The sequence below is a fragment of the Carassius carassius genome, chromosome 23, assembly GCF_963082965.1.
Source record: "Carassius carassius chromosome 23, fCarCar2.1, whole genome shotgun sequence".
NCBI classification, from domain to species: domain Eukaryota; kingdom Metazoa; phylum Chordata; class Actinopteri; order Cypriniformes; family Cyprinidae; genus Carassius; species Carassius carassius.
The window spans coordinates 21,099,571-21,110,751 of NC_081777.1; the positions used below are offsets into that span (position 1 = coordinate 21,099,571).

At 37.8% G+C, this 11,181-nt stretch overlaps 1 protein-coding gene across 2 annotated transcripts; it reads left to right on the forward strand.

The window, feature by feature from the left end:
* The first annotated feature begins 2,124 nt into the window (after nucleotides 1–2,124).
* On the forward strand, nucleotides 2,125–9,802 carry fan1 (FANCD2 and FANCI associated nuclease 1). Of its 2 annotated transcripts, XM_059506468.1 has the most exons (14): nucleotides 2,125–2,243; nucleotides 2,556–3,820; nucleotides 4,354–4,494; nucleotides 4,607–4,805; nucleotides 5,423–5,656; nucleotides 6,211–6,342; nucleotides 6,433–6,541; nucleotides 6,640–6,759; nucleotides 6,856–7,020; nucleotides 7,101–7,269; nucleotides 7,819–7,922; nucleotides 8,011–8,205; nucleotides 9,242–9,370; nucleotides 9,535–9,802. In XM_059506468.1, the coding sequence occupies exons 2-14, from the start codon at nucleotides 2,647–2,649 to the stop codon at nucleotides 9,670–9,672; spliced, it is 3,009 nt and encodes a 1,002-aa protein (XP_059362451.1). In that variant the 5' UTR covers nucleotides 2,125–2,243; nucleotides 2,556–2,646; the 3' UTR covers nucleotides 9,673–9,802. The 2 variants fall into 2 exon arrangements, with proteins under 2 accessions (XP_059362451.1, XP_059362450.1); XM_059506467.1 differs by lacking the exon at nucleotides 2,125–2,243 and having other exon boundaries at nucleotides 2,402–3,820.
* The last annotated feature ends 1,379 nt before the right edge of the window (nucleotides 9,803–11,181 follow it).

Consider the following 11,181-nt stretch of genomic DNA (forward strand, 5'->3'; position numbering starts at 1 on the left):
TTTCCTAAAAAAGCTTTTTTTCTATGTTCCAGAGAAGTAAGTTATGAAATACTAAATAATGACAGAATTCTTATTTTTAGGTAAAGTAACCCAATATTACTTGGAAAAAAAACCTTTAAGCTAAACTAGTCTATCCTCAGATATAAGACATTATATTTGGAAGCCAGTGTTTTTAAAATGTAAACAGCCTTTTTTATTGGAGAAAATACAACGAAAAGTCAACTTTGTGATGAAAAGATAAAAACAATAGAACCATCACAGAAAATTCTAATGGTTACCACTACAAACACCATTACAAGCCTAAACAACCCACCAACTTTTAACCATTAAAAGCATTAAAATGCTTTTCTTGAGTGTTTTGGGAAATATTCCATTTGGATTAATTGGTTTTATCAAGCCACCAACAGAAGGTGATTAATTACCAGTAGAGACCCACAGGGTCCATTACAGTTTCCATTAAATTTAGTCCCATTATAACTAGTACAACCCGAATTACGGAAAAGTTGGGACGTTTTTTAAATTTTAATAAAATGAAAACTAAAAGACTTTCAAATCACATGATTTAATATTTTATTCACAATAGAACATAGATAACATAGCAAATGTTTAAACTGAGAAAGTTTACAATTTTATGCACAAAATGAGCTCATTTCAATTTTGATTTCTGCTACAGGTCTCAAAATAGTTGGGACGGGGCATGTTTACCATGGTGTAGCATCTCCTTTTCTTTTCAAAACAGTTTGAAGACGTCTGGGCATTGAGGCTATGAGTTGCTGGAGTTTTGCTGTTGGAATTTGGTCCCATTCTTGCCTTATATAGATTTCCAGCTGCTGAAGAGTTTGTGGTCGTCTTTGACGTATTTTTCGTTTAATGATGCGCCAAATGTTCTCTATAGGTGAAAGATCTGGACTGCAGGCAGGCCAGGTTAGCACCCGGACTCTTCTACGACGAAGCCATGCTGTTGTTATAGCTGCAGTATGTGGTTTTGCATTGTCCTGCTGAAATAAACAAGGCCTTCCCTGAAATAGACGTTGTTTGGAGGGAAGCATATGTTGCTCTAAAACCTTTATATACCTTTCAGCATTCACAGAGCCTTCCAAAACATGCAAGCTGCCCATACCGTATGCACTTATGCACCCCCATACCATCAGAGATGCTGGCTTTTGAACTGAACGCTGATAACATGCTGGAAGGTCTCCCTCCTCTTTAGCCCGGAGGACACGGCGTCCGTGATTTCCAACAAGAATGTCAAATTTGGACTCGTCTGACCATAAAACACTATTCCACTTTGAAATAGTCCATTTTAAATGAGCCTTGGCCCACAGGACACGACGGCGCTTCTGGACCATGTTCACATATGGCTTCCTTTTTGCATGATAGAGCTTTAGTTGGCATCTGCTGATGGCACGGCGGATTGTGTTTACCGACAGTGGTTTCTGAAAGTATTCCTGGGCCCATTTAGTAATGTCATTGACACAATCATGCCGATGAGTGATGCAGTGTCGTCTGAGAGCCCGAAGACCACGGGCATCCAATAAAGGTCTCCGGCCTTGTCCCTTACGCACAGAGCTTTCTCCAGTTTCTCTGAATCTTTTGATGATCTTATGCACTGTAGATGATGAGATTTGCAAAGCCTTTGCAATTTGACGTTGAGGAACATTGTTTTTAAAGTTTTCCACAATTTTTTTACGCAGTCTTTCACAGATTGGAGAGCCTCTGCCCATCTTTACTTCTGAGAGACTCTGATTCTCTAAGACAAAGCTTTTATAGCTAATCATGTTACAGACCTGATATCAATTAACTTAATTAATTACTAGATGTTCTCCCAGCTGAATCTTTTCAAAACTGCTTGCTTTTTTTAGCCATTTGTTGCCCCCGTGCCAACTCTTTTGAGACCTGTAGCAGGCATTAAATTTTAAATGAGCTAATTAAGTGGATAAAAGTATAAAATTTCTCAGTTTAAACATTTGCTACGTTATCTATGTTCTATTGTGAATAAAATATTGGCTCATGTGATTTGAAATTCCTTTAGTTTTCATTTTATTAAAATTTAAAAAACGTCCCAACTTTTCCGGAATTCGGTTTGTAGTAAAACCATTACCAATTTTGTGACGGTGTCTATTGTTATTTTCAGCAGGGAAATACTTGATTAGAATTGACTTTTATTTTGAAAAAAAAAAAAAAAAATCCTGACGCCATGTATTCCTGTGACAGGCTTCACGTTTAATCTCAGCGCCAGAAAGGTCTGTTAAATTAGCAGAAGCTTTATTTATAATTGTATAGTAATTATTTTTATGTATAGTCTGATCTGTATTTGACAGTTTTGTTTCATATTATGCTAGTATTTATTTTAATTTGTTGGTGGCATGCATGTCTAATGCAGTCTATTGCAAATTGACTTATTTGTCAGTCTTGCAGAATCTGAATCACGGACAAAGCAAATCATTTGTGACTAAAGATAAAATGAAGCACCATTTCTTTACTTAATTAAGGCAATGTATGTTGAATTCCACCCTCTCCCACCGAGTATTTAATTTTTATGTACTTCCCCTCAGGTTCAGAAACAAATATGCAGCCTGCTTCACATCTAACTGCTTCAGTATGATGATTCATTCGACGTTGTCTAGCTGGTTTATATAAACAGTTATGGAGTCTCAGACGGGCAAAGGCAGCTCGTCAAATAGAGGCAGTTCCAGAAGACTCTCAGTGACAAAGAAGAAGAACCAGAAGGTCAGTGCAATCAAAGAGAGATCAAGCAATGGAGGTGGGGTTGCTTCCATAACTTCATTTTTCATGAATACACCACCGTGTAAACTGGCATGTCCTCTGTGTGGCAGACTTGTGCCTCGTTACAAGATTAATGAACATATAGACTCTCAATGTCAGAAGTTTCTTGGAGAGGATCATGAAGATGCACTGGCTGTCAGAGACGACCCGCAGGAGAAAATAACCAAAAAACCCTTTAATGGTGCATCTCGAAATGATGGAATAGAGAAAATCCCAGGAGAGAAAGATGCTTGTACAAGTCCGTATTTTAAAAAGAACTGTGTGATGAGGTGTGATTCATCTGAAACAAATTTACAAGGTAAACCATTTAAAACGGTTGGTCTTGGAAGTTTGTCCTCTAAACTGTCTAGAAGAGCACTTAGACTTTCAGGTGAATCTGAGATGGATGATACTCATGCCTCTGGAAAAGAAGAGACCCATGATGCAGAACTGAGCAGTTCACAGAAGGAAAATTGCACGAGGAGTTTAATTTTTGAATCTAAAGCCAGTGGCATGGATACAGATAATACATTCCCAACAGAGCCAGCGGCTTCAAACCAACCTCAAGTGAAAAACATGGAGAAATCTGTGGCACAATCAAGCAGCAGTGCTGACATTCAGTCAGTGAAATCTTCAACCTCATCCAGGGCACTAAAGCGTAAATCAGACGAGTTGTCTAAAAAGGACACAAACACTACAGTAACTTCCGTCTTACATAAGAAAAGTATATATTTTCAAAGTAAAACTGAAAATAGACATGAAACGAATGTCAAGTCAGATCCAACTGAGGCCTCGTCTGATGTTGTTCCATTATCAGAGCGTCAAATCAAAAGCAAGGACATTGAGAGGAAGCCCGATGCCCCACCAGCCACTGAGTCCAAAGCACTTGGCGTAGAGAAAGTCAGCGAGGGATCAGAGTATCCACACACCAGGCTGCCGTATTACCTGCAGAACTTTCGGACTGTCCTCGAGGCGGTGTTGGAGAATGAGGATGATAGGATGCTCTTCAATGAGGAAGACTTCTCAATCATTCACACTTTTCAGAAGCTCTCAGGTAGAGGAACTACTTTAAAGTCACTTTGATGTCTCAGTTCTGCTCTAATTATTTATAATGTTACAAAGGATGTCTATTAAAAAAAAAAAAAGAAAAGAAAAAAAATCCTGAAAAAAGTGTAGCATGGTTTTCATGAAAATGTTAAAGGAATAGTTCACCCAAAAATGAAAATTCTGTCGTCATTTACTCACCCTCATGTCATTCCAAACCTTTATTAGTTTCTTTCTTATGTTGAACACACACAAAAAAATATATATATTTTGAAGAACCAAACAGTTGCTGGTGCCCATTGACTTCCATAGTAGAGAAAGAAATACTACTCTACATACTCTTTGTTTACCAGTATTCTTCAAAATAGCTTCTTTTATTTTCAACATAAGAAAAAAACATACACCGGTTTGGAACGACATGAGGGTGAGGGTTCGTTTCTCAGTATATTGAGTATAATAGCGGCTTAAAATTCAGCTTTGCCCTACTTTTGAAAAGTAGTGTATGTTTGTCCTAATGCAGACCTGTCTCTCCCTTTCCTGTAGTACCTGGTCAGATGCTTTATGTTCGTCTTTTTCAAAGGAAGCTGAAATGGCTTCAGACCAGTAAGTTGGAATACACCGAGATCAGCTCAGACCTCACACCTGTCATTCAAGAGCTGGTTGCATGTGGCTTCTTACAAACAGGTTAGTCATGAGGTTTATCAACCAAAATGTCAGTAGTGTAGAAACCATAAGCTGTAGTTAAGTATCAGGCCACATATTTACCTACAGCTCATGACTTCTTCCCTGTTGACAGAATCCGAGCTTCATGACATCCAAGAAGTTTTGGATCTGCTGCCTGCACCGGAGCTCAGAAACCTGGCCAAAACCTTTCACCTTGGCCGTGGAGGGAATGGGACTCAGAAACAACAGTTGGTGGAAGGGCTCCTCCAGCTGGGGAAACAGCGATCGCTCTTTGTCAGTCAAAACAACACGTCTGCAGTCATTCTAAAGAGGTGAGATGTACAGTACATGATCAGTACATATATACCCCAGGAGAGTGATGTTGGCCAGAGATTTGCACTTTGCTCTAGAAGAACAACAGGAGCTTTTAACATCATAGATGTAAAATTGATCTAGGTGACACTGACATACAGTACCTTTGTTAGAAGTCAAAATGTTGATACTTTTATCCAGCATTGATGCAAATTGATCAAAAGTGACAGTAAAGATTTAAGATTATAAAAGATTTCAATTTCAAATGAACTTTTTTTTCTTTTAAACTTAAAGATCATCTAATAATGCTGAAAAAGTGATCACAATTTCCAAAGAAATCTGTTTTCAATATTGATAATAATAAGAAATGTCTCAGGAACACCAAAACAGACTATTAGAATGATTTCTGAAGGATCATGTGACCCTGAAGACTGGAGTAATAGCTGCTGTAAATTCGACTTTTCCACCATGGGAATAAATGACATTTTTAAATATATTTTTAAAGTGAAAAGTTATTTTACATTTTAAGATTATTTGACAATATTACTGTGTTTTTTGACAGCCACAAGAGATATATAAAAAAAGTCCTGTTATGAGTAATGTAAGTGAATTATACACACCAGCTTGTCTTTTTCAGGGCCAAGCTGGCTGCAGGTTCCTGTGTGCGTCTGTGCCGCAGGTCACGTGCCGTGTTCTCCCGCGTCCTGCTCCTGTTCTCCCTCACAGACACTTTGGAGGAGGAGGAGATGGCTGCTGGAGGTCAGGGGCAGCTCTACACCATTCTGCTTGTCAATTCTGGCCGCCTAGCTTTCCCAGAATACACAGTAAATCGCTCAACCAGACTGTTTGAAGACCGGGATGACCTCATCAGGTCAGTTTTATATATATATTTTTTATATTCATACATTGCTCAAGTGAAAAATGGTGTATAGATAAACAAAAACATCTTAAAATAAATAAATAAATTCACATTCAGATTCACATTTCACTTCAAAAATTGAAGAAAAGAAAAATAAATAATATTTTGTAAAAAAAAATGATCGTATTTGTCTGTTTTAAGACTATTATGATTGTTGGCATTGTGATATTATTTTCATGACAATTATGTACAGTAATTAAAAAATAAACACAGATACAGATATTTATTTAAAATTCTAGGAAATAGAACTAATACTACCATGATATGTAAATATTTGAATAATAAACTCAATTAAACATAATTTTACATAAACATAATAACAAGATTTTAAAGTGTCTATTTTTATTTCTTTATTTTGATTCTGTATATGTTCTTGACAGATTTTGTGAGATTTGCCCCTAAAACATACATTTGAAACTGTCAATATTTGTTATTATGTTGTAGGTACATTATTGTCTCTTTTATTATTCTAAGACGTTAGATTCTGTACATATTCTTCTGTACAGGTATGAAACAGCGATGCGTGCGCTGCAGGAAGTGATTGCTGCAATGCAGACAGGCAGCTGGGAGGACGCCCATGTCCTCTATGTCACAGCAAAAGCCACCTGGCAGGAGATGAAAAACTCCTGTGACCTAAGGTTTGAAAAGGAAATTTAATTAAATTTTTTGTTTCTTTCATTTAATTTGTTAGCTGTTGTAAGATGGATTGAGTCTTAATATATGTGCAGTCATCAAGAACAACTGCCTGTTTTTCTGCGGTGTTTCACCGTGGGCTGGACCTACACTCGGATACTGTCTCGAGGAGTCGAGATCTTACAAAGACTTCGCCGCTATGAGGTGGGTGAAAAACTTGGAATTAAGGATGCTATCTTAAAACACTTTATCCTATACACTGAGTTTGTTCAATTACTTATCTTTTCATTTCTGCAATGTAGGACGCTGTGGAAGAGCTCAGGGTTCTTCTGTCCCAGTCAGTGTATTGTGTGGACAGTAGGGGGCGCTGGTGGGACAGACTTGCTCTCAATCTCCAGCAACATCTTAAAAAACATGAGCAGGTACTGATTGATTAAGTTGATTAAATGTTACTTTTGTGTGGGATACACAAGCATTCTTCTAAAAGATTGATTGGTTTTGACACCTTTTGTATCAAGGCTATTTGTGCTATCCGGGATGGACTGAATGACCCTCTGGTCCGAACAGGCCACAAATTGTCACTTCACCAGCGAGCTTCCCGACTGAAGGAATCTGCTAGCTTGAAGAAGTACCGTGTGCTGCTCCGAGATCTGCCCACTGTGCACATACAGGATGTCACTCATGTGAGTGCTCAGTTCAACGTGGGGAACATTGTAATACAGTGTTATTCTATGCATATTTTTTAACAGGAGTGTTTTAACAGGTGACAATTCGAGGCCAGCTCTTTCCTCATGAGGGTGGTATGGGGAAATCAGTGTTCCTCAGAGCGGCCAATGAGGATGAAGGCTCCACAGAGGGACGAGGGACTATGGTCATGTGTTCTGTTGAGGAACTGGCTCTGGAGCACTACAGAACACTTGGTTTTGATCAAGGTCTGGCATCACTTTGTTTGTGGATCATTATATGAAGGAAATTGAGGAATTGGTCACTCAATTAATGAAACCTCATAATGCCAATTTTATTTTTTTTTTCGTGGAACACAAAAGAAGAAATGTTAAAGAATCTATCTCATGTTTAAGATGACAGCTTGACATGTTTCCTATTAGTCTACTGTAGCTCTCATAAGAGATGTACAGATGTCTGAATTAGATTTGTGAACCAGATCAAGTGATTAATTGAAAAGATCCGAATTTCTAAAGCTATTTTATGACTTGCGAAAACTTATATAGCAGATGAATCCTGTAGATCACTTTTATGATGCATTTAAATTCCTGAAAAGCTTGAAAGCTCCAGTCCTCATTCATTGTGATTGCATGGATATAAACAACTAGTACATCATTTAAGATTCACTATTTTGTGTTCCTTACAATAAATAGTTTCAAAATCATATTCTAAACTTCTTCATAACATCACACACAAGCACATCCATCCTGCTGTGCCTTTTATGCTTTCAATTTATGTTTCTGAAATCCTATTTTAAGGTATTCATGGAGAAGGCTCTACATTTTCCACTCTTTTTGGACTCCTCATGTGGGACATCATCTTTATCGATGGGGTTCCTGATGTCTTCCGAAACCCCTACCAGGTACACAATAATTAAGAAATAAATGCTGTGCGCTTGGGGCATACCACCCCAACAGATCAGTGATCACTGACTGCATGCCCTTTCCCAGACTTGTCCTCTGGATTTGCACACTGATTATTTCTACGGTAACCGGCGGGAAACCATCGAGGCGCGTGCTGAGATGTTGCGCGAGGCGTCTGCCGAGACGCTCCAGGAGCTGCTCGCTGATGTGTGGAACACACAGGAGGGGAGAGTGTGTGTGCTAATAAACTGGGAGCGCTTCTCCTCTCTTCAGCAGGCACAGGTAATCACGGAGACTATATATATATATATATATATTTATATATATATACAGTACAGACAAAAAGTTTGGACACACCTTCTCATTCAAAGACTTTTCTTTATTTTCATGACTATGAAAATTGTAGATTCACACTGAAGGCATCAAAACTATGAATTAACACATGTGGAATTATATATGGAATTATATACATAACAAAAAAGTGTGAAACAACTGAAAATATGTCATATTCTAGGTTCTTCAAAGTAGCCACCTTTTGCTTTGATTACTTGTTGGCCTTTTTGCCTTCAGTCTGTGGTCCAGCTCACCCCTAAACCATCTCGATTGGGTTTAGGTCCGGTGACTGTGGAGGCCAGGTCATCTGGCGCAGCACCCCATCACTCTCCTTCTTGGTCAAATAGCCCTTGATGCCTTCAGTGTGACTCTACAATTTTCATAGTCATGAAAATAAAGAAAACTCTTTGAATGAGAAAGTGTGTCCAAACTTTTGGTCTGTACTGTATATATGGCAGCCATCTTGGTAGTATCTTTCCGGCAGCTCTAGTCTACTTTAATGGGGTAAGTATTTGAAAAGATAACTTTACAGTAACATATTTAAAATAGCAGCTAAATCGGACAACTATAGTATTGTTATCGTAGATGTTGTTTCTTCAGCTAAACTTACACAAATGTTTTTTTAAAGCTTGTCCAGCTAATGTGCATTTGTATTTTAGAGTAAAAAACAGACAATGCTTTTATTTAAAAGGCAACCGTTTTTTTTCTTAGTTCCACCACTTTGAGCATTGCTGTTTCTTTCATTCATTTTTTTCTACTAGTGGTCTGTTAAAGTGTCTTTTATATCATTAGTTAAAACACATACTGGTGAAATGTTTGGCGTATTTTAGAATTTAACATTTTCATATGTCATTATTACTAATAGTATTTGTATTATTAGAAATATATAATTGACTATACTATACATAATTGATGTATGCCAGATTATATCCACAACCATACACAAGCACAGTGTAATTGCTTTGCTTTCTTTGTCTGGTTCTAGAGTCTAGTGGCATGTCTGGGTGGCCAGTTCCTGAGCGGTGTGGTCCTCAGAATGGCAAAGGACTACAGGCATTGTAGAGGAGGACTTCCAGATCTAGTAGTCTGGAGCACATCCAACAAGAAGTACAAGGTGAGTCAGAGATGTAGCTTGCTGTTAAGGATTTTATTCAGCTTTTGACTATGTGACTTATTTTACTGCTTTAATAAGATTATAATGTTAAGAAACAATGGAAATATTGGATCTATAAAGTAGGGGCCTTTAAACCGTTGCTCATTTGAGTTGTGTTCTTCTAGCTGGTGGAAGTGAAGGGTCCTAATGACCGTCTGTCCCAGAAGCAACAGATCTGGCTGGATGAGCTGCATAAGCTTGGGGCTGATGTAGAAGTTTGTCATGTCACTGCCATTGGAGCACGAGGGGCTCGACGGGAGTGAGGCTGCTGTCACACTGAGAATGAAGACTCTCTTGGTGTGACTGCATGTCTCACCAAGCACGCAGAGTAAGAAATGTTTGAAAAACACAGGATGGTTTTAATGATGGTATTAAAACCTCTGCTTGGTCCTAGTTAAGTCAAGTCACCTTTATATAGAGCTTTTAACAGTACAGATTGTCAAAGCAACTGAACAGCATTAATTAGGAAAATAGTGTGTCAGTAATGCAAAATGACAATAGTAAACACTAATTTTTCAGTTAAAGGCAATTCATCATTGAATTCAGTGATGTCACCATCCAGCTCAGTTCAGTTTAAATAGTATCTGTGCAAACAAGTCAACGATATCGCTGTGAATGAAGTGTCCCCAACTAAGCAAGCCAGAGGTGACAGTGGCAAGGAACCAAAACTCCATCCAGAATGGAGAAAAAACCTTTGGAGAAACCAGGCTCAGTTGGGGGGCCAGTTCTGCTCTGGCCAGACCAAACCAGCAGTTCAATTCCAGGCTGCAGCAAAGTCAAATTGTGCAGAAGAATCATCTATTTCCTGTGGTCTTGTCCCGGTGGCCACCTGACACAAGCTCTTTACAGGGGATCTGGTGCTCATCTAGTTGTCCTGGTCTCCACTGTCTTTCAGGGCTGTAGAGGTCCTCTCTAGGTGCTGATCCACCATCTGGTCTGGATACAGACTGGATCATCTGAATCATAAAACGGTTAAATTACTTCATGGCATTGACTGAATTTATTCCTGTGCTATTTGTGAAGTGGCAATATATTTTAATGACAGATTTTTTAAAAATTGTATAATTTCTGGACTAAGTAATTTAAAGATATTAAAAACATCAAAATGTAAAGGTTTTTGTCTGTTTAAATAATGATACAAATGCTTAAATATTCATGAAAAATCTGTTATTTTCTTAAAAAAAAGAAACAAAAAAAACGGCATAACCACTTTCCAAGACTGAAATGCCTTTTCATTGCATGTCACACATATCTTTCATGTTTGACACCCAGAACAAAACTAATAAATCGTGCTTTTCAGTTTAATGTTATACATTCTGAAGTTTGCACATCATGCTGCTGTAAAGGGAACATGAAACTTTCTTAATGTCCATTGCAGGCCAGAGAATCTGAGTTATCAAGAACGATAACAATATATACTGATAACAATAATTAATGTATATAACATTCTGAAAGTGATTCCAATGATTTCCCTCTGCGTTGTGACTGTTATAGTTATCGTCTTTGTAGCGAATGGGTCTTTAGGCAGTCACTGAAAATTAAAAAATATATTTTTTAAATAATTTGTATTATTAATTTATTTAATCTGCTCATTAAATGTTACAATACCAATGTTCTTGTCAAATGTGGTTTTTATTGTTTTGTTATACATTCCAAAGGAATTGCAGTTATAATCTGGAAACATTCAAAACTGATCCATAAAATGAAAACGTATTTATGTATATGTGTAAAAATTTAGCTGGATGTACATTGCTTCAGCTGCTACCTTTGAT